The 23,955-nt window shown below is 43.0% G+C and overlaps 1 protein-coding gene across 3 annotated transcripts in view; it reads left to right on the top strand.

The window, feature by feature from the left end:
* The window catches only part of RAB4A (RAB4A, member RAS oncogene family), a 45,382-nt gene that overhangs the window by 11,047 nt on the left and 10,380 nt on the right, over positions 1-23,955 (top strand). The window contains exons 2-7 of one of the 3 annotated variants that reach the window (XM_019626362.1): positions 8,586-8,666; positions 10,210-10,324; positions 15,603-15,665; positions 17,145-17,299; positions 18,525-18,620; positions 21,984-22,119. In XM_019626362.1, coding sequence (XP_019481907.1) covers positions 8,586-8,666; positions 10,210-10,324; positions 15,603-15,665; positions 17,145-17,299; positions 18,525-18,620; positions 21,984-22,099 — 626 coding nt within the window. In that variant the 3' untranslated portion in view covers positions 22,100-22,119. Of the gene's footprint in view, positions 1-8,585; positions 8,667-10,209; positions 10,325-15,602; positions 15,666-17,144; positions 17,300-18,524; positions 18,621-21,983; positions 22,120-23,955 lie in introns of those variants that run through there. The other 2 variants (XM_019626363.1, XM_019626364.1) reach the window with 2 other exon arrangements.

The raw sequence follows: 23,955 nt of genomic DNA, 5'->3' as shown, positions 1-23,955 counted from the left end.
TGCATTTTAAAATGGCTCTTTTTTTTTTTTTTAATGTCGGGTTTGTGTTTCTACTTTCAGTTCTCTCAGTTTTTGTTTGACATATTTTGGTGCATACACATTTAGGATTCCTATGCCTTATTGTTGGATTTACCCTTTCATCATTCTATAATGACCTTTTCTGTCTCAGGTAATTTTCTTTTCTCTGAGTCTGTTTTAGCTGATATTAATAATGCTTTCCTTGGATTAATGTTTGCATGATACACTTTTTTTCATCCTTTCACTTTGAACCTGTATCATTATAATTGAAGTGGGTTTTTTTAAAGATTTTATTTGGGAATTGGGGGAGGGGAACAGTGTTGGGGAATTAGGGAAGGGGAACATCCAAGTTGTCGTTCTTCAGTCTTAGTTGTGGAGGGCGCAGCTAGCTCAGCTCCAAGCCCAGTTGCCATCCGGCCACCTGTCGGCAGCTCGCAGCTGCTCAGCTCAAGGTGCTGTGTTCAATCTTAGTCACACTCTTAAGCAAGCTCTTAACCAACTGAGCCACTCAGCCAGCCCCTGAATTGAGTTTCTTATAGACAGCATATAGTTGGGTCATGTTTTTAAATCTAATCTGCCAATCTTTGCCTTTTAATTGATATATTTTATACTGTTTGCACTTAATGTAGTTATTGATTACTAGGACTTTTGCCTTTTTTTTTTTTCTGGTTCTCATTTTTTTCCAGTCTTCCTGTGGTTTATGTGAACATTTGTTAGAATTCCATTTGATTTTTCCATAATGTGTATGGAAAGTATATTTCCTTGTATAGCCTTTTTAGTAGTTGCTCCAGGTATTGCATTATATATACATATCACATACATATACATATCGCATCTACTGGTATCGTTTTACCAGTTTAAGTGAAATATAAAATCCTTACTTTCTTTTACATCCCGCTTGTAATATAATGTAATATAATTGTCTTAAATATTTTCTGTACTTATATTTAGAATAACATCAGACAGTGTTAGCATTTTTGCATAAACAGCCAAATGTAAGTTAGGAAACTTAAGAGAAGAAAAAAAGCATAATGGTTTTACCCATATTTTTATTCACCATGTTCTTTCTTCCTTCCTGATATTCCAGGGTTCTTTTTATCATTTCCTTTCTGTTTAGAGATCTTTCATTAGCCATTCTTTTAGGGTGGGTTTCTTGGTGACAAATTCTGTTAGTGTTTTTTCCTTCTAAGAGTGTCTTGATTCCCTTGCATTCTAGAAGGATGTTTTCACTAGATATAGGATTCTGGATTGAGAGTTGTTGTTTTTTCAGCCCTTGAAAACTATTGTGTCATTTCCTTCTGGCCTCTGGTTTCTGATAATAAATCTGTCATTTGGATTGTTTTTTTCCCTGTAAGTAAGGTATCATTTTTCTCTGGCTGCTTTCAAGAATTTTTCTTTGTTTTTAGTTTTTAGAAGCTTACTTATGATGTGTCTTGGCATGGATTTATCCTATTTGGGATTCACTCAGCTTTCCAAATCTGGATTTAAATCCCTTGCCAAATTTAGAAAGTTTTCAGCCATTATTTCTTTGAGTACTTTTGCAACCCCATCCTTTTTCCTCTCCTTCTCTGATCTAAAGTCATAGATATTAGACCTTTTTTATAGTCACAGAGGTCCAGGAGCCTGTATTCATATATTTTCAGTCTACGAGGTCTGACAATTGAGTTCACGAACTCATCCAAGAAAAAGTGCTACATACCTCATTGCTGAATATCACTACGGTCACCTTCGAAGTACTCCCCTTGGGAAGCTATGCACCAACGCCAGCTTCTAGTCCACCCTTCAAAGCAATTTTGGAGCTCTTGTTCTGGAATGGCCATCAGAGCTGTCATCATATTACCCTTGATGTCTCAAATGTCATCAAAATGTCTTCCTTTCAGCATTTCCTTTATCTTTGGGTAAAGAAAGAAGTCACTGGGGGCCAGTTCAGGTGAGTAGGGAGGGTGTTCTAATACAGTTATTTACTGGCTAAAAACTCCCTCGCAGACAGTGCCGTGTGAGCTGGTGCATTGTCATGATGCAAAAGCCATGAATTGTTGTTTAAAAGTTAAGGTTGTTTTTGTCTAACTTTTTCACACAGCCTTTTCAGCACTTCCAAATAGTAAGCTTGGTTACCTTTTGCCCAGTTGGTACAAATTCATAATGAATAATCCCTCTGATATCAAAAAAGGTTGGCAACATCGTTTTGACTCTTAATTTTGACAGAACTTTTTTGGTTGTGGAGAATTGGCTGACTTCCATCGTGCACTCTGATGCTTTGTTTCAGGCTCGTATTGGTACACCCATGTTTCATCACCAGTGATAACATGGCCCAAAACATCGTCTTGCCTCTCCAAAAGGTCTTGGCAAACTTTGACTCTCCTTTGCTTTTGTTCATCAGTGAGCTTCTTCGAGACCATTTTTGCACACACCTTTCTCATGCCAAGATTTTCAGTTAAGATTTTCCTGTTTTTCTATTGATGTTTACTTGGTCCACTATGCTTCTCACAGCCAGCTGATGATTTTGATGTACAATTCCAACAAATTTTTGCAATGTTTTCGTCAGTTCTGCTCGTTACTGGCCACCCTGACCTCTCTTCATCAGTGACACATTCTCTCCCCTCAGAAAAATGTTTAATCCATTTGTGGACTGCCGTTTTCTTCATGGCATAATTCCCATAAACTTGAACTAACATGTGCCTGATTTCACTTCCACTCTTGCCAAGTTTAACAAGAGATTTAATTTTTGTTCGTTGCTCTAATTCAAGCTCAGACATTCTCACGACGGCACACAAAAACATGCAACAACAACAATGAATGCCACTCAGCAAGACACCACCACATGTTCACATGAACACAGCTATGAGACACTGATACACCAAGGTTATGAAACCTTACATAAGGTTATGAAACAGTTATGAACTGTTTGTATAGCGTTGCCAATGTAAGCACATGGTGCAAGTTCGCAAACTTAATTGTCAGACCTCGTATTATCTCTTTGTTGTTCAGATTGGATATTTTCTATTTGTTGTCCATTTCACTGATTGTTTCCTCTGTCTCTTTCATTTTGTTGTGAGCCCACCCACTGAGCTTTATGTTTTAGTTATTGTGTTTTTCAATTATAAAATTTCTTTTTAGTTCTTCTTTATATCTTCTGTTTCTTTCATGAGACTTTCTTTGCTGAAGATTTCTGTCTTTCATTTGTTTCAACCATGTTTATATTGCTTGTTGAAGCACTTTTATGATGACCGCTTTAAAATCTTTGTCAGGTACTCTGACATTTCTGTCATCTTGGCATTGGAGGCTATTGAATTATCTGTTTTCTTTCAGTTTGAGATTTTCCTGGTTCTTGATATGATGAGGAATTTTCAATAGAAACCTGGAAATTGTTGTATTATAAGACCTTAGATATTTATTTAAATTTTATGTTTAACTGGCTCCCACTCTTGGGCACTGCCTCATTACTGCCCGGTGGAGGTAGAAGTCCAGATTCCCTGTGCAGCTTCCATTGACATCTAGGTGGAGGGGACGCTCCTTGTTACTGCTGGGTAGGGATGAGAGCTCTGGTGTCCTGCACCCCCCACACCATCATCACCATGATCTCCACTGACACCATGGTGGGGACAGGGATGAGAGTTCCAGCTCTGTATTTGGTCTTCTCTGACACTACCCTGCTGTAATGAGATTGGAGCACCTCATTACAGCCTCGAAAGGATGGAATTCTAGGCTCTTCACTCAGTCTTTGCTGGTGGGGGTGGGAGTGGATCCACAGTTTTTCCTGTGGTGTTTGGCTGGAGTAGAGCAGTTATTGTGTACAAGTTTTTTCTCTTGCTAGGGTGCCCTTTCCAGATCCTGTGACTAGAGAGAAGGCTTTTGTTGGGGCTTTAAACAATCTGTACCCATTGCCATTTCCAGGTTGCCAGGTTGTTCAGCTCCAAGTCTAGACTACATAAGGCAAAAGGAAAACCCAAGGGACTCACCACTATGTCATTCCTCTAGCCCCCAGGTCCCTGGCCAGCCTTTCTTCTCTACATTTTTCAAAGTCTTCTTGTATTTCTTGTATTTCTTTCAAACATAATGTCTAGGGGTTTAAGTTGTACTGAGCAAGAGGAACAGAGAGAAGTACTTCTACTCCATCTCTTTGGAAGCAGAAGTCCACGTTGGCATTAAGGATTTAACTTTTTGCACATCAAACTGTACATTACTCAGTTTTTATTTTTGTGCTCTTACCCCTAACACTGTGAAGATAATATCCCATTGCCTTCTGACCTTTATGGTTAAGAAACCTAGTTTCTTTATAGGGAATTTTTAGTTTCTTGCTAATTGCTTTTACAGTCTTTGTGTTTGTCCTCCAGTTTCATTGTGATGATGTGTTTAAGTGGGGATTTATTCATATTTTTTCACAGTTCATAGTTATTTTTGATTCTTATGATTCCTTCCATTTTAATTCTGTGAAATTTCTCAGCAATTATTTATTTCAATGTTGACTCTCTACCTCATTCTCTGTTTTTTCATCCCAAAATACCTATTAGACCTATGTTGGACCCTTTCTTTTAATCTTCGATATTTCTTAAGCTCTCATATTTTCTCTCTCTCCAACTCACTCTTCAGCCCCTGGGCTATTTTCTCCAGTCTCTATTCCAGTTCTCTGATTTTTCTCTGCTGTTTTGCTCTTTAAGCCATCAACTATTTAATTTTAATGACCGCAATTTTTGTTTCTAGAAATCAACCTATTCTTATATATCACCTTATTCTTATGAATTCAGTTCTTTTTTGTGATATTAATCATTGTGGGTATACCTTATCAGGTCCTTTTTTTTTTTTAAGATTTTATTGGGGAATTGGGGGGAGGGGAACAGCGTTGGGGAATCGGGGAATGGGAACAGACAGGTAGACAAATCGCTGTTTTGTTCTTCAGTCGAGTTGTGGAGGACTTTGCTTCACTGGCCCATTTTGGTATGATCATTGTGCTCTTCCCGGGTGAGGCAATCGGTCGCTGGTCATTGGTCGGCCGCTCGTAGCAGCTCCTGTCAGCTCACACTGGCTGCTGGCCGCTAGCGCTGGCTGCCAGCCACTCACGTAGCTCACGGCAGCCCACTGCAGCCCTGCTGCAGTCTGCGCCGTTGCCGGAAACTCACAGTAGCCCAGCTCCAGGTCAAGCTGTTGTTCACCATCTTAGCTGTAGAGGGTGAGCGTCACTGGCCCTCAATGTGGGATCCAAACCGCAGCCCTGCTGCTCAGAGCTGGTGCTCCCAAGCGAGCTCTTAACCAGCTGAGCCACTCGGCCGGCTCTTTCTTTTTTTTTTTTAATCAAATTCTTCAAAGTATGATCTGTCTGCCGGTTGCTGACTCATTGTGCTGGCTCATGTCCTTGAGTGTCTTGTAATTTGGGGCTGTGAGCTCGCTCATCTGCACAGGAGCTGCATGTGGGAATACTGTGCCTGTGGGGTTGAGGGTGTGTCCTTCCAGACTGATGCACATTGGCTTCTTCCAGGCATCCCTGTGATATCACTTTCTAGAGCCATTTTTATTGTTAATTTCTTGACTTGGAGTCTTATTGTCCATGTGGCTATTTAAATTTGAATTTCACACCCATCTGTGGTACCAGCTTATGATTAATCTTCACAGGGGAATGTTTTTCCCGTTTTGTTGAGAGGCCAGGCAGAGTTAGAGAAGGCTCCTTGTCTACCTGAGCTAGCAAGTGGATTTTTTTCCATAGCCTTGCCTCTCACTTCAGGGCTGGCTCTGCAGAGAACTCAGATTCAGCTCTCTGCTTGAAACTTCACGTGGGTATAAGCTTTTGTACCCTGTTCCACATGGCGATTAAAACTCAATACTGAAAGCCTCCCATCTGGGCCCCCCTACTGCTTTTCCCCCCCATTTCTTCTCTGTTCTAAGTATCTAGAGATTTTCTTTCCTAAAAACTCAGCTATGCATTTTTTTTAATGTGGTATATTTTTATCCAGTATATCTAGGTGTTTGAACCAAAAGGGTTTTCAAATAAAAGGGTTTTCTATTTAAGTATGAATTCTTACCTGTTGGAGTTCTAAGATTCAGAATATGAAGAGTTTGTTGGAGGAATTTAATACTTTTACATGTGTAAGTTACACATCTTACTTGTCTTTGTCCGGCAAGGAGCAGTTCAGTTAGCATGTTACCTTTTTGCCTGTTGAAGCCATGGTGCAAACTGGATGGCAATCACCATAACAGTGTCCGTTTAAACAAGGCTTCCAGAGCAGAAAATAGTGATGCAACAAGCATCCAGCCAAAGTCTATGCTTAGACATGTGAGTTTAAGTTCCAGGGTTACATGGATTTGTTAGATTCATTTTTCTGTGTACATATATGAAACATATGAATTTGTATATACAAAATCTTTTCTCTCTCAAGACTTACATATTGACAGCCTCTTTACCTGGTTCTCACCTTCTCTTTACAACTTATACCATGTATTGGGTTTTATTTCTTAAATAGAAGAGGATACTGGACAAGTTTGAGAAATTCCAGTATTTTCATTCTTACCTGGCAATCTGAACCATATTCCCTTTGATTTCTCGGGTTGTAAAGCTGTTCAATGAAAGTGATTAGACTCAGCATGTTTTCTTTTTGGTGGGTGTAGTAATATATATAAAATGTAAGATTTTGTCATCTTAACCAATTTTCAATCTGTAGTTCAGTGGCATTGAGCACATTCACAGTATTGTACAACCATCCCTACCACCATCCCCACCACCATCGCCAGGACTTGTTCATCTTCCCAAACTGACACTCATATCCCATCAACTCTACGAGTTTGATGACTCCAGGTACCTCATACAAGGGCATCCTACAATATTTATACTTTTGTGACTGGCTTATTTTATTTAGCGTAATGTCCTCAAGGCTCATCCATTTGGTAGCCTATGTCAGACTGTCCTTCCTTTTTAAGGCTGAATAATATTCCATTGTGTATAGACCACATTTTGTTTGTCTGTTTATCTGCCGATAGACACTTGGGCTGCTTCCATCTTTTGGCTACTGTGAATAATGCTGCTACGAGCATGAATGTGGCATGCTTTTAAAATATGCAGTGAGAAGCATAAAACTGCTAGTATTTTTAAATGCTAACAATTCTAATAGCACTATTCTATAAGTTTAATTGCCTGTAACCATTTGGAAATCATTAGGGGTTGAATAATATTTCAGTGATGGTGAATGTAGTTCTTAAGAAACAAGGGTGGAGCAAGCATCAGCAAAGAGCTAGACTATTTGGGCTTAACTGGAGGGGAGAACAGCAGGGCCTAGAGAGTGCTCGGTCTGGGTCTGGGAGAGGAGCATGGCACAGCCAGCAAGGGACTCGGGATCACAGCACAGGGACTCCAGCCACAGAATGAGTCCGGCACGTGGGGGTTAGCTGTGGTGGGCCGGGCTCAAGGGTGGGAGAGGGGGGTCAATGCACTGCAGCTCCTAAGCTGAGCGGAAGTCAAGTTTGGCTAAACAGAAAACACAAAATGAATCAGCAAGGCAGTATGGGGTCGTCAAAGATACATCATGTTAATTAACAGATTCCATTCTGGAAATCTTTGATTTCCATTTTATGGAAAATAATATACCAAATCAAATGTATTAATTACTTGGTAGAAGAAATGAAGAGCTCTCTCTACACTGAATGAAACAAATTTCACACCTGGAATACTGACCCAAACGTGGCTTAAGCCGTTCTTGCCACAAGTTACAGGTGGAGATTAAAAGCAAGACCACAAAAATCTTCAAATGGGGAAACTTACACCTCTTTAAAAAAAAGAAGACAGTGGGGGCCGGCCAAGTGGCTCAGTTGGTTAAGAGCATGAGCTCTGAGCAACAGGGTCACCAGTTTGATTCTCACATGGACCAGTGAGCTGCACCCAAACTGAGCTGCCAACTGTTGTCAGGAGACCTCAGCTGGTGAGAGCACGTGCGCCTAACACCAAGGTTGCCAGTTTGACTCCACATGGGATGGTGGGCTGTGCCCACCCACAACTAAGATTGAGCATGGCACCTTGAGCTGAGTGGCCGTGAGCTGCCCACAGGTGACTCGATGGCAACTGGACTTGAAGCTGAGCTAGCTGCACCCTCCACAACTAAAATTGAAGGACAACAACTTGGCTGTTGCCCTTCCCCAATTCCCCAACACTGTTCCCCTTCCTCAATTCCCCAATAAAATCTTAAAAAAGAAGGTGGCGGTGGACTTCTTAAAGCCTGTAAGTCTAGACTGTACAGAAAACACTTGAAATTTCTGAACTGTTTTTGCTTATTTCTGCATATTCATATTTCTTTGAATAGTGGCTAGCAAAGGGACAATTTTTATTTATTACAAGAGTAGTTTTCAAACTTCCAACAACAAAGGAAATTGTCCCAAGAGCATGGTTTTAAAAAAACCACTAAATTAGCAAGTAGGCCAAATATCCAGAGGGTGAAAAGGTAAGTCAATATGTTGTTTTACAAAGTGTTGTTTCCTTTTTTCTGTTATTAACAACTAAGATTTCATGAAATCTTATGATCATAGTCTAAGAATAGATGTATATTGCTCCTGTTTTCAAGTTGTTTTCATAGTCTCTCTTTGTCTTTCAGATTTTTTGTTTAAGTTCCTGGTTATTGGAAATGCAGGCACTGGCAAGTCTTGCTTACTCCATCAGTTTATTGAAAAAAAATGTAAGTGGCACCAAACGGTCACTGTGTCATGTGTTTCTCTATCAAAGGCTGCTGTCTTGCTCAGCTTTGTATAGAGCAAAACTTCTGAGTATTTTTCAGGAAAAAAGTCATAGTTTAAAAATATTTGAAAATAACATTAAAAATTTGTTATTAAACTTTTAGTAACGTGACTGAGTGTCTATTAAGTTAGCATTTCAGTGTTACAGTGGCTTATTGTTCAGTATATATTTAAGTGGATTGCATATTTTCCAGGTACTAAAACACAGTATGATGGTGTGGAGACAGCACAGGGTGTGGCCCCAAAAGCACCAGTAATATGTTTTGGATAAACTAATAGCATTTGGTCCTAGTGGCCTTGTATTATAGTTAAAGCAGTTACTGTCATCAATTCTATTTTACAGGTAAAGGAACAGGTGTAGAGAATTTGGTGTGTGTTTTTGGGATGGTCACCAAGTAATTGGTTAGGCTCGCGCCCAGGCTTTTGGACCACAGAACCCATTTTTTTGCCATTGACTTGCACTGTTTTGGTAAGGGAGGTTGAATGTTTTATTCCAACCTGTTGTAAAAGGCTGTAGGTTTGCAAGGCCCTTTAAACAGTGCTTTTGATGTAAACAATTATGGACAATGACCTGTCTATTTAGTGGCAGTCAGGTAAAGGCACAAAAACTGTCGTACCCCCCACCCCACCCCCACCCCCAGGAAACAGTAAATACAATGTCATGTGGCGTCCCTGATTTCTGGTACAATTAAATTTTGTCACGCAGTTATAAATATAAACTGGTCCATGGACTGTAGAGCCGTGATGTTTTTTAGCTTATCCTTTCATCATCCCAGAAATGTTCTCTCATAGACAGCTTATTGCAGGTGCGTTTAGCAAAGTACTTTGCCTGCCTCCCTGCCCATTCAAACAGTGTTGATTTCTATAACAAATCCATTCCACATTATTGCCACATAGTACTAACATTAATGAAAACTTGGCAGCTATTATTATATGCTCAGTTTTGTTTTGGAGGTTTGCTTGTTTTGTTTAGTTTACTCTCTTTTCCTCTTTTCCCTTTCATCTTTGATGTCCATCACGTTTCTTTTTTTGAGCTTTTCCTTCCCTTTTCTTTTATTTCTTTAGAATATCTATCCACTGAAATAGTTGAAACTGTCCCTACGTCATTACTGACCGAGTTGCAGAGCAGTCACTGGGCAGAGAGCCCTCCAGGATGGTGCTGGGTACTTTCTGCAGTCTTTGTTTGTGGGTGCCTTGACCATGGACGGTGGACAAGGCTCTCATAGCATGGCCACCTCCATGCTTAGGCTTTGAAATGTCTGGTTTGTATTAGGAGTTTTGAGAAAAAGCTCTATTGTGTCTCTGAGGATAGGGACTGTGTGTGTTCTGTCTAGAACGGGAGTACTCCTGGCTGCTGGACAAACGAACACTAAAGAAGGACCATGGCTGTTGACTCAGTGCTTGAGCTTCGTGTCGCTTGTTCAAATCTGTAGCCAGTTTCCTTCATGGTCTAAAATTAAATGTCTTGTTCTTTTTCTTTTTCAGTCAAAGATGACTCAAATCATACAATAGGAGTGGAATTTGGTTCCAAGATAATAAATGTTGGTGGTAAATATGTGAAGTTACAGATATGGGACACAGCAGGCCAAGAACGATTCAGGTAGCTTTTCTCTAACTTAATAAAAACCTTGGAAAATTGGATTTGAAATAATCAATTATATTCTCTTAATATATATAGCCCCCCACCCCCTCTCACAGATTCTAGAAACTCCGCCTCTGGAAGATTTAAGACAAGTTACAAGTCCGTTTCTGTCCGTGCAGCACCCATTTACTAACAACGGCCCTGAAGTCTGCATTGAGCAGTGTGTCCTGATTAGAGGCTGAGTTATTCGTGGAGCTAGTGAGCACGTCAGGAGGACGTGGCATGGTGCGTTCTGTGTGCTCTTGCATCCAGGGCCAAGCGATGACACAAACAAATTCTCTCTATATTTTACTTTTAAAAAATAATTTTTAAGGGGTTTTGTGTTGTTTTACATGAACTAGAATACATTCCACAAAACATTCTCTCCTCCACACTTTGATTACAAAACAGTCATAATTGATGCTTGAATGGTGACCCCCTGTCACTGCGAAAGAGGTCACATGTTCATATTCTGTAACTAACACAAAGGTGGATTAATATTTTAGTTACACTTTTTGAACATATACACAAAGTCAAAAACAAAACAGATACTCAGTTACAAAATTCAGCTAAATAAAATTCACTCCGCACCTCCACCCCCGGAAGCATTTCGCTTAATTAAAGTCAGGTATATAGTATGTTTTAAATGCTCAGTAATTGTTTGCTTCAAAAACACTATAACCATTTTTAGTCACCATCATTCTTCTAAAAGCACTGATTAAACATGGTGGGTTCAATTCACATTTTTATGTCTTCTGACTCCCAAAACCCCACTGAAATTACTGTAAAATAACTGAAATAGTATTAACTTTAAAAAAAAAGGGAAAGGGCTTAATTGTGATTAAGAGATTTCAAAAAAAAAAATGTTAAAGACAGGAGTGGACGGATGACACAGTGACTGACTTAAAGCAGAGGGAGCTACATCTCATGTGCTTGTAACGGGAAGGCCAATGAGCAGGAAACCGTTTCTTGCTGCCCAGTCCCAGGAAAGGTCACGGATTGGAGGCGTCAGGCTCCTCAGGAGGCGGAGCCAGTGCTCATAGTGTGCTTCATAGTGCGCATGCGCACGGGCTCCAGGCCCACAGGGCATGGACCAGGTGAGGACTGAGAGGGAAACTTGAGTGAAGGTTTGGAAGTCCGAACCCCATTTCCACACCTCTCCCAAATCGTTGGCGGACAGGTGTGTGCGTCTCATGGGTGTGTGCATCTCAGGTGTGTATGCCTCACGGGTATGTGCGTCTGACAGGTGTGTGCGTCTCCTGGGTGTGTGTCTCACAGGTGTGTATATGTCAGGAAGGAGGAGCGACCTTTCTCCACAGGAAGTAGCCCTGAAAGAAAGGCCTGACGGTATTGACGTTTGGGTTTCCTCTGTGAAACAGCCCAACCTCTGACCAGCCATCTTACAGGGAGGCCTCCCGCCCACACATAAAGAGCTTCTTTTAGGAGACTTGTTTATGAGTATTCCTCGCTCTTGAGTATGAGTATTCCTTGCAAGGACCACCAGGCATTTGAAGAACATTTCTGAAATAAAAGAGCCCAAAATGAAATAGGAATGTTCCAGGAATAGGCAAAAACTCCAAGACTACAGTCTCCTCAGAAATAAGAGCAAAGATTGTATTCAAGTAATAAGAACAAAATTATATTTTAAAAAGAGTAGTCAAAATAATATGTTAAATAGAGTAGTGATCTTCCAGAAAGTTAAGCAAGAAATTTGAGATGCAAAGAGAAGAGACAACATAAAGAACCATATAGAATTTATCCAGGAGTCTGATGCATGTCTACTAGAAGAGCAGAAGAAAAGACCAACAGAAACTTTCCACTGACGCCAAGGACAAATAAGTGAGCGGCGAAGGACCCAGCCAGGGCATGTCATGGGAAATTTCAGAGCACAGAGATGAAGTGAAAATACAGAAAGACTCCAAGAGGGAAAACAGCCACATACAAAGAGTGATAAATGGGAATTGTGCTGGACCGTTCCACAGGAGTGTTTGGGAGCTAGAAGATACTGACATGTTGCCTTCAAAACTCAGCATGACAAATTCTGTCCCAACCTAAAATTCTAAACCTAACCAAGCTATCAGTTTTGTGAGAGTAAGATCAGAATACCTTCAGATATGCAAAAAGGGGGATTATCTTCCGCATATTCTTTCTTAGAAACTTCAGGAGTTGGCCAAGTACTTTACCAACACAAAGGAGGAAACTCAGAAAGAGGAAGATGAGGGCCAGCTGACAGGACCCCTCCTGGGAGAGCAACAGGAAGTGTCACATGGTGTCACCTGCTAGGCAGTGTTCAGAGTAGGAGAGTGGGCTGGAGGGGGAGTTAGCTGAAGACCCCCTATCAAAGCAGGAAGGCAATAAGCTCTAAAATTAATAATTCAAACAATTTCCTGAGCATCTTATAGAAATATGGAAGCAAAACCAGAAGTATGAAACTAAGATTCATCAAAGTAAGGGTTTTTCTGTATTGTTTGTTTCTCCAGAGCCCAGGGTATTGTCTAGCACACAGGTGCTCAACAGGTACTCTCTTAAGGAGCGTACACACCTGGGGGGCAGGGTTCACAGGTAGGAGTGGGGCAGCAGACACTGCTGGTGCATTTCCAGCCTTTTAGCAATATTGTACTTTAAAACTGGGTGCATGTATTTGGTTTAAATGACTTGAAAAAAATTTGATACCTTAAAAAAGTATGCTTAAATTTGTATGCTTGAATGTTTATTTAAGAAGCCATGTGTCAAATAGAGTGTAAAATAAATTAAGAAATAGATGTTAATGTGTTTTATCTTGAGAACTCTCAGATACCACTTTCTCTAGAAACTACATACCTGCTGGAGCTAAAACAGAATATTGCCTCTTAATGTATGTGGAAGAGGCCATTTGGCGAAACCTAACAGCCGGTTCCTGCCTGCCATTTGTCAGAGCGACCCAGAGCATCTAAGACCTGTCTTTGGAGTTTGAGATTTACTAAAAAGTAAATTTAAAAGTAGCTGCCCTTTGGCCAGCTGAATGACTCCTTGGTTAAGAGTTGGCTTGGGAGCGTGAGCTCTGAGCAGCAGGGCCCCGGGCTCGGATACCACATGGGCCGGTGACACTGCCCTCTACAGCTAAGATGGTGAACAACAGATCGACCTGGAGCTGGGCAGGGCATAGGCTGCAGTGGGGCTGCAGTGGGCTGCCGTAAGCTACCGTGGGTGGCCGGCAGCCAGCATGAGCAGCTGGCAGCCACTGTGAGCAGCCGTCCAATGGCCGGTAACCTATCTGCCTCAGCCGTGAAGAACGCAATGATCACAATACCAACATGGGCCAGTGAAGTGACATCCTCCACAGCTAGACTGAAGAACAAAAGGACAGCAACTTGTCTGTTCCCCTTCCTCAATTCCCCAATGCTGTTCCCTCCCCCAATTACCCAATAAAATCTTAAAAAAAAGAAAAAAAAGTAGCAGCCCTTTTCATAATATTAATCATGAGCGATTCTGTTTGTGTTTTGTAAATTCCACTATTTTCTCCCCACAGGGAGGCGCTGTTCATTTCTGTGGTGCCTGCTTTCCAACACCAACCTAGTGGGGGATTTTTCCATGTCACATCCCCAATTCTTCAATACCTCTGTGTCCAACAATTTAATTCAGTCTGACACTACCTGGAGTTAGCACAGACCCCACAGACGAAGGCACAAGACTGCCCCCATGTTAGATCCCAGTCTCAAGTGTGGTGCCCAGCAAACCACAAAATCAAGGCTTTCTATGACCCATCCACCAGGCTCAATAACTCATTGGAACGACTCACAGGTTAGGAAAGCTCTGTATTCACTGTTACCCGTGTTGTTATAAAGGATGCACTCCAGGAACAGCCAAAGGGAAGAGGTGCATGACAAGGCGTGTGGCTGGGGCATCTTCCCAGCACCTCCGTATGCTCCCCAACAGTCGGGGCAGTTCCAGTGGCCTTTCAGTACAGAGGCACGATTGATTAAACTGCCAGCCCCATGGCGGACCCCATCTCCAGCCCCTGAGCACAGCGGGCCCTGGAGGCGGAGTCCGGCTGCTCTGGAAAATGGACTGAGGGACACAAGTGGCAGCAGGGACATGATGGCATTGGGGACAGCAGCCTTAGGCACCTAGAGGGCCCAGCAGAGACTCGGTGGTTTGGTTAGGACAGTGCATAGTGTAGGTTGTGTGAGACGGGCCTGCCATGGTGCAGCGTGGAGCTGGCACAGAAAGGTGTGGACGACAGACTCCTGGCAGTGTACCAGGATGGACCTGGAGGGTGGGGACCAGAGTTGTATAAAGGTTAAGTGTGAGTGTCGTTAGGCGTCACGTGGAGAAGCTGGGGCGATAACTGGATCGTGTAGAAGTCGTCTGAGGTGAAGATAGAATTTGGGTCAAGAACGTTAATAGAAGAGAACAGGACCAGCCCTGGGGATTGCGGTGCACCCAGGGCAGGCGGGGAAGACAGTGACCCGGAGTTGGAGGAGACCAAGCGCTGATGAGAGGGCGCAGAAGCAGGACTCGGAGGGCACAGGAAGTGCCCTAGGTCCAGCTGAGAACGTGGCGTGACCTGGACAGGCTGCTGCGGTGGAGCGTGGGCGTGAGCGCGGACTGGAGGTGGAGAGGAGGCGGCTGGCGGGAGTCCACCTGCGGGGGTGGCATCTCCTGTCACCTATGATCTGAGCTGTCAGAGCAGGTTTTATATGCTTGCGGAAAACCTAATATGACGGGAGGCCTGTGATGCCGTAGCGATGTATTCCCAGGAGAGGAATTCCCAGACGTGAGACGGACCAAGCGGCGCCCTGTGCGTGCAGTTCCTTGTCGGCGGGCGACTGGGCTGCATGGTCCTGCGTTCATGGTTCCGTCCCAGGACCGCCCCTTGCCCGGAAAGAAGTGAGGTCCGCCGCGCAGGGGGAAGGAGCCATCGGGATCCCACAAGAGGCAGAGAGGGGCTACGGAGCGCTTGGTGCCACCCAGGCTTTGGGATGCCCTTCCTGCCTCTGAGCTCTCACCCTTGTCCGTTCCCAGAGGTCCCGAAGGTTCTATGGAGAGCTTCATCCACCTTTCAGGGAATCCACTTGTCCCAGCCCAGTGCACCCACCCCTCGTTTCTTCTGTGACATGGTTTCCTCATGCATACATGTAGAGATGTCTTGGAATCATTTCTTTTAAAGCAACATCTGTCCCTGTGTTGTGGTTGGCAAAGCAGAAATGCGCCTTTTATACGGGGAGGTGGACAAGGGTAGCAATGAGTTGAAAGTAAAAGCCTGTAACTCTTTCAGGTCTGTGACGAGAAGTTACTACAGAGGCGCAGCAGGGGCCCTCCTTGTCTATGACATCACCAGGTAATGCGGTCTCCCCACCCACCACCCCTTGCCACGCACAGCCCGAATTCCTGGCTGGCTGACAGTTCCTGTGTGTAGTGTGTCCGGCGGGCAGCATGGCTGGGCCTCAGGAAGCCCCTCAGCCCTTCCATTTGGGTCTTAGAGGCTTTGAGCCAGCCCTTGCCATGACTAGCATGTAAAGAAATGTGTTTGTCAGGGTTTCTATAGATAAGCAGCCTCATTACCTTCTTAACAGGATGCCATGACATTTTCCTTAAGTTCACAGAGCCAAGCTCCATGGGTGGTAAGCTACCAGAAAGAGCTGACATGGATTGAGCCTGAGGGCACCTGCTGGGCTTAGATGGCCTGGCCTCAGGTCCCAGTCCCTGGTGAACAGCGGTGTGACGTGCTCAGCACAGTTTCCTTGTCTGTGTGGGGGTGATGATGACAGCATGACACTCATGAGGTTCCTGGGCGGTTAAACTGCTAAAGCTCTTGGCATGTCATGAGGATCTAAGTGTACACTGTCCTCCGTGTAGCCCTCACCCACACATGGCAATTAAGTTATGTTAAAAGTTCAGTTCTTTGGGCTCACGCACCCATTTCAAGTGCTCAGAAGCCACTTGCGGCTGGTGGCTGCTGTGCTGGACAGTGGGATTCTGGGACTTGTCTGTCCTCACAGAGACCCCATCAGACAGTGTTGGCCTCTGTTGGCAGCACCGCCTTACAAACCTGTCATCTAAGGTGTGTCCTCTGTGGCTCCTAGGTAAGAATGTCCCAAGAGAGGCTGTCGTCTGCTACTGTGACACACACCCCATCTGTGTTGCAACAAGGTGCCCGGGGACAGTGCTGGGCACCCTGGCCTGGCCCTTCTGTACCTGCCAGGCAGCGAAAGGCTGAGCTTGCCAAAGTGTGAAGCCGTGTGCCAGGCAGGAGAGGGGTTGTCCTTAGGTATATGAGGATTGAGACTGGGTCAGGTCCTGCTCTGCCACCGGCTGCTGTGTGACTCTGGGCAATGTCAATTATCTGTCTGGGCCTAAGGTTTCTCATGGAAAAGGGGGATAATAACAGAGTCCATGTCACAGTCCTTATACAGAGTCAGTGTGAAGAGTTCCTGGGAAACAAAGTGCCAGCTTGTTACGCAGACTCGTACAAGGGTGTACCAGTTAGCAGTTAGATCTTGCTTACCAGCGTGTCTCACGTACTAAGAGCTTAATAAATACTTGCAGAATGAAGGAACTTCTGTTTCCTTTGGCATCCTCATGGGGAAGACAAAAAAACAACAGAACACCTTACTTGCTGCCTCATTTTCCTGGAAACTAAACAAAGCAAACCCTGTGGGTGTGGGGTGTACTGGGGTGTGCAGGTTACCCGAGTTACCTGAAAGGTGCTGGCATGACCTTGACGTGTGGAAGGTGGTGTGAATAGGTGTGAATGACCAGAAAGAGTTGCCGGTTTTATAAAATACATGTATCGTTTTCACAATCTTCTGTCACGCAGCCGAGAAACCTACAATGCGCTTACTAATTGGTTAACAGATGCCCGGATGCTAGCCAGCCAGAGCATCGTCATTGTCCTGTGTGGGAACAAGAGGGACCTGGATGCGGACCGGGAAGTCACCTTCTTAGAAGCCTCCAGATTTGCACAAGAAAATGGCAAGTGACCTTTTACCTATTACTGCTTTTCAGTGGCAGATTTGGAGTTAATGACACAGCTTTCAGTTTAAAACAGCTACCAGAGTTTTAAAATTAAGCTATATTTAGGAAACATAGAACATTCCAATTGTTTACTATAAATTGAGACTTATTTAGCATATTTTCACAATATTGAATTCTGCCTGCGAAAGTTACTATAATGATAAAAGCAGGCTAGGGTTTTTTAATATTACAGGTCTTGGTTTAAGGTGAAATTGATAATTTTTAAAGGCTCTAATCGGATGACATCATCTTTTTTATGTAATTTGAAGCTATGTAGATCTGAAAAATATTAGTCTACATAGGAAGAGAAGTAGTAGAAGAAATATCAGGCTTAGTGGCTTTATCTTACCTACATTAAAGTCATCTGGTCATAGATGCCATTGAAACTTCTCTGAATGTCCATATAGAATACATGAGATGGGCATGAAAATTTAATGGTTGCTTATAGATAGATAACAGAATGATTGGAATTCAGACATTTTAAATAACTTTAATTTTTAGAACCAATCAAGAACTAAAATATCTATCCTAATACAGATTTTCAGTTGGACTCTAGAACCACTAAATTATATTCTTACAAATTGACTGGCTTCCCGCTAAGAAAATGAACATGTGAGAAAAACATAAGTCATCAGGTGTTTATAAATAAGCTACTTTGAAACACAGAAGCTTAGGATATTAAAGCTCAAACGGAATCAGATGTCATTTAATTCACCTCCCTTTTACAAGTAAGCTTGTGCTTTGCCCCTGAGGCCCAGGACAGCCCATCTTCCTGCTGGTAGTGGTCAGAATGACAGGCTGCAGTATAGTCCCCCCAAAATGGGAATACTTGCAGGTTGTATATGGGGGTACAGAAAGCTTATTGGGTGATGGAAGTCGCTGCTTCATCTGATATTGATGGCTGTTCATTTCCGCCAGCCTGCGTCCTCACCAAGCATTGGTGTTTGCTTTGTCTCTTCACAGGTTAAGTGCTAGCACAGGATCCTAATACTTGCCAGAAAAGGTTAGAATGCTTGTCACATTAAAAATATAGATTGACATTCATTGGTCTGATATTTACAGAAGTACATTGTTTTAAGTAACAAATTCCACTTGGCCTGCTACTCTGGGAGGTGCTGTTAGTCACTGAGTCATTTTGATGGTCTCGTAAACATGGCTTCACGCTTTGTTGCTGTCGTTTCAGAGCTGATGTTCCTAGAAACAAGTGCTCTGACGGGAGAAAATGTGGAAGAGGCCTTTGTGCAGTGTGCCAGAAAAATACTCAACAAAATTGAATCAGGTAAAAAAGCCTCCCTGAACAGCCTTCCTCAGTATAGTTCAGTCTGCTCAGTAGTGTCACATCAGTGTTTCCAGGAGTGACTTGGTCAGAGAGTGCTCTGTGTATACCCGCCAACCTAAAAGTGCCACTGCAGGTTTGGCAGTCTCATCCATGTGCCAACGGGGAAGCCCAGCCTTCTCACAGTCGCGTCCAGGGTCCCACTGACGAGGGTGGGCAGTCATGGCGTCCTGTCGTGTTTGCTTTCAGAGCCCTGGCCTTTTCTGGATTTAGCCCATAAGGAAGGAGGAAGGGACCTGTGTCCACTTCCTCATCCACTCACTGACTCTGCTGGGCCAGGTTGTGTGGGGCAGGGGGTCGGTTGTGGTGTTGGGGGCCAGGTGGTGTGGGGGTACGGGGACTATGTTGGTGGTTGCAGACGGGATACCATGGAGAATTTGTGTCAGAAGCTAACTAAGCATCCCTTAGTAATGATCTGCCCCATTATTGTTGAAGTTGTTGCTTCAGTAGAAATAAATTTAAAATAAGCCTAATTTAGGCAACTGACAAAATACTTATAGTTGCCATATATTAAAGTTGATTTTTATTTCAATATTACCAAATTATGTGCAGACATTCACCCTCTAATTGACTTATTCAAATATCTGAATTCCCCCTCTTGGTCAGATGCTGGGTACAAAAGCGAATGAGCCACAGTCCTTGCCCCCACGGGACCCTCGTGGGAGCTGTCTGATGAGAGACAGTCAAAGTTAATTATAACACAGGGCGGTCAATGCCATAATTGAGACTTACACAGGATTTGGGGTCACACAGAGAAGGGGAGCTCCCCAGCTAGAGCGTGCAGGTGGTGGCAGGTGAGGCTTTCAGGAGGAGGTGCTGACTCGAAACAGGAAGCAGGGCATGAGGAGGGTGAGGGCGGCAGGGGCCGTGGGGTGGAGGTCACTGGAACAGGAAGCCAGGGCATGGCAGGAGAGAAGGTGCAGAGGCAGCGGCCCGGCCAGTGGTCATCCTCAGGGATCTGGGATTTATCTTGTGAGTTACTGAGTCTCAGCCCTGGCGTACCTAGAGTCACCAGGGATGCATACAAATTAGAATCCCAGGCCCCACCTCTGGAGATGCTGGATTGATTGGGCTGAGGATTGGTCACCCAGGGACCAGCATTTCTCAAACTCGGTCAGTGATTCATTCTAAGGTTCATCCATCCACAAGTGAGAGCCACTGCTGTGAGGGTGGGAAGCAGTGAGTGGTGTGGTCAGGTTGTGACTGGAGACAAATCGTGTATGTAGGCAGCGTGTCCAGTACAGGTTGAGGCTGGGATACCAAGTAGGCATTTTTAAGATATCTGAGTAAAAGACGACTAACTAAAGCTTTAACAATGAAGAGATTTAGGTTGAACTGAGGCATATTGTGGCAGGAGGAGGAGCCAAGAATGACTAATGTCACCTTTGGGTGACTTGGTAAAGAGATGCCATTAAGCCAGAGGATAAGCTGGTTCATGGGACTCAAGATGACTCTGTTTGAGGTGTGTCCCCTTCGCAGCAGCACGTGGTGTTATCCAGTAAGGCCTGCGGACAATTCTGGGAGCCATCAACTTAGAGAGCAGTTGAAACTGTAGAAGGAATGTGATCAGAGAGCAGCTGAGAGTGAGAGGAGCAGTGATGAAGAGCAAAACCCTGGAGACGGGCAGATGGGCAGAGGAGGGGGGCCTGCAGGGCACACACAGGAAGTGGTCAGAGCCGTATGCAGAGAGCTGGGGAGGGTGGCTGTCATGTCAGCCAACATCCAGTCAAGGACTGCTTGTTACCGTGTGCAGTGGAGAAGCCTCAGGAGCTAAGAGCCACACTGCAAAATGCCCACTGGAGTGGGCACTGGGCAGTCGCAGGTACTGGGCAGTCATGGGCCCTCTTTGTCAGGAACAGCTCTGGTGGGATTACGAAGGTAGAAACGATTGCAATTGAGGAATGAGGATGAGGCGAGAAAACAGTGTGAGTGTTGACTCGTCTGTGGAGGAGAAACTATACAGTAGAGCACAAAGAAGCGCTGGCATGTGTAGCTGTGCAAATGCTGAGAAGAAAGGCAGAGGTGAAGGAGGAGGATAGGAGAACACCATGGAGAGAGCCTGGGTCCAGGCGAGGCAGGAGCGACCGAGCGTCAGGGGCCCAGACAGAGTGGGAGCAGGGCCACTCATCCTTCTGTGGTTGGGTTGTTTTTTGTTTGTTTTTGATATGAAAACAAACAAAGAGTTTACTGAACTTGGTGCAGAAACTTATTTTTAAAGACTATAACAAATAGTTACTAAAATTGACTTGGTGTTGTGTACTATTAAGCTCAAATGAGGTTTACTTTAATTCCCTTGCTACTTTAATATTGCGGCCATGGGTCAGTACATGGGAATTGAGTCATAAAACTTTCAAGATATATTTCTTCTGAGATCATCAAAATCATAATTACATCTAGGTAAGAAACTATAAGGATGCAAATTAGGATTCTTCAGCAGCTCTTAATTCTCTAAGTAGGCAGGACATTCATGTGACTCACCAACCATCATGTCCTCCCCTGGTTGACACAAGTTGTACGCCACTGCACATTGCACTCACTGTGCCCACGGATCATTGCAAGTCAGTATGTAGAGACTCCCATGTACACATACATGCTAAAGGACACATACGCCCAGAGACCGTGTGTGCGTGCGCAGTATTCAATTGTGTTATTGCCATCATTTAACCAGCCTACTTTGGACATTTGGATTGTTGCCAGTATTTTGCTGTCACAAATAACGCTGCAGTAAATAACTTCTATATATCATTTCACATGTGTGACTGTATGTGTAAGATAAGTTCCCAGAGTTGGAATTGCTGGGTCAAAATAGGCAGAGGCTGTCAAATGCCTCCTGTCAAACTTGTAGCAATTTCTCATCCCACTAGTGATGAATGAAGGTGTGCCTCTCACTGCAGCCCTGCCCACTGGGTGTATTAGCATACTTGGGTTTTTACCAGTCCGATAAGTGAAAAATGATATCTTTGTAGTTTAATTTTAAATTAATTTACCTTTGTATACATGATATATTCACATAATTCCAAATTCAAAAAGTACAAAAGAGGATACAGTGAAGTCACCTCCATCACCATTCCTCTCCTTTCCCCGGCCCACTAGAACTCCTTGCAGTCAACCATTATTATCAGTTCTTCATGTAGCCTTTCAAAGATATTTTATTTCTGTGTAAGCAAATATATATGTGTATATTTTTCCTCTTTATTCAAAACGGTGGCATATATGCACAGTGTTCTGCACTTTGTTTTTTGACTTCATGTATTTTGGGGATCATAGAAACATAGACTTGTTTTTACATACTTGCTTGTTCCTCAGGTGAGCTGGACCCGGAAAGAATGGGCTCGGGCATCCAGTATGGAGATGCTGCCTTGAGACAGCTGCGGTCACCGCGTCGCGCCCAGGCCCCGAGTGCCCAGGAATGCGGTTGTTAGAAGCAGCAAGGTAGCACCAGGTAGGTGCCCACATTGTAGCATCTGCCGGCCCCTTGACCTTGTGCTCTGTTCACTGCCTGAGCTCCACAGTCTTAGTGGAGCCATTGACTGCTTTCTGCAGCTACTTTATGAACAGGAGAGGTGATTGCGTAATTAAAAGTTAGATATTCAACACATATATTCTTCTCAAGCTCACACAGAATACCCACCAAGAGAGACCACATTATAGGCTGTAAAACACACCTAAACAAATTTAGAAGAACGCAAATCATATGATGTCTGCTCTCAGACCACAATGGAATTAAACTAGAAATCCATAACAGAAAGGTGGCTGGCAAGTCCCTGAACACTTGAACATTATACAACCACTTTAAATAACTCTTGGGTCAAAAAGAAATCTTGAGAAAAATTTTAAAATATTTTGAACCAAATGAAAATCAAAATACAACATATCAAAATTTGGGGGTGGGGGGAAATGCAGTGCTTAGAGGGAAATTTATAGTATCAAATGCATATATTAGAAGAGAAGAAAGATCTAGATACAGTCACCTAACTCTACACCATAGAAAACTAGAAACAAAGGAACAAATTAAATTTCAAGTAAGCAGAAGAAATGATAAGAATTAGAGCAGAAATTAATGAAATTAAAACTAAGAAGTCAGTAAAGAACAATCAACAAAACCAAAGCTGGTTCTTTGAAAACGACCAATAAAATCAATAAGCCTGTAGCCAGGCTAATTAAGAAAAAAAAAAGATGCAAGTTACGAATATCAGAAGTGAAAGAGGGAACATCACTACAGCTCCCATGCACAGGGGATAATAAAGGGATAACAAAGGAACACCATGGACAAGTCTAAGCCCACAAATTTGATCACCGAGATGAAATAGATCAATTCCTTGAAAGACGCAATTTGTCAAAACTCACACAAAAAGAAATAGAGAGTTTGAATAGGCCTATATCTATTAAAGAAATTGAACCAATAACTAATAACCATTCAAAACAGAAAGCACCAGGCCCAGATGGGTTCACTGGTGAATTCTACCAAACATTTAAGGAAGAAATGATACCAATTTTCTACAGTCTCTTTTCACAGGACAAAAGCAGATGGAATACTTCTAATTCATTCTATGAAGCCCATGTTATCCTAATTACAAAGTCAGAAAAAGACATTACAAGAAAAGAAAATGATAGACCAATATCTCTCATGAGAGATAAACATAGATGCACAAATCCTCAAAAACATATTAGCAAATCAAATCCAACAATGTATGCAAAGAATTATATACCACTTCTAAGGGAGATTTATCCCAGGTATGCAAGGCTGGTTCAACATTCGAAAATTATCAAGCTACAGGAAAAAAAGTCACATGATCATATCAAGAGATGCAGAAAAATCATTTGACAAAGCCTTAACACCTATTCATGATGAAAATTCTCAGTAAACTAGGAATAGAGGGGAATTTCCTCAACTTGATAAATACTATCTACAAAAAAACCTGTTAACATCATTCTTAATCGTGAGAAACTTGAAGTTTTCACACTAATATCAGGTTCAAGGCTCTACTCCTTTTCAATATCACACTGGAGGTTCTAGCTGATGCAATAAGACAACAAAAGGAAATAAAAGGTATACAGCCTGGGAAGGAAGAAATTAACTGTCCTTGTTTGTAGATGACATTATTATGAGGTCTGCTAATTAAGTTCCTAAACTTATTGCACCGATGTTGCTAACTTTTTTTGATATCAGAGCAGTTATTCATTATAAATTTGTACCAACTGGGCAAACAGTTAACCAAGTTTACTATTTGGAAGTGCTGACAGGCTGCATGAAAAAGTTAGACCACCTGAACTTTTC

The sequence above is a fragment of the Hipposideros armiger genome, unplaced genomic scaffold, assembly GCF_001890085.2.
Source record: "Hipposideros armiger isolate ML-2016 unplaced genomic scaffold, ASM189008v1 scaffold_667, whole genome shotgun sequence".
NCBI lineage: Eukaryota > Metazoa > Chordata > Mammalia > Chiroptera > Hipposideridae > Hipposideros > Hipposideros armiger.
The sequence above is the reverse complement of the archived record's forward strand: the minus strand, read 5'-3'. Positions and strand labels throughout refer to the sequence as shown.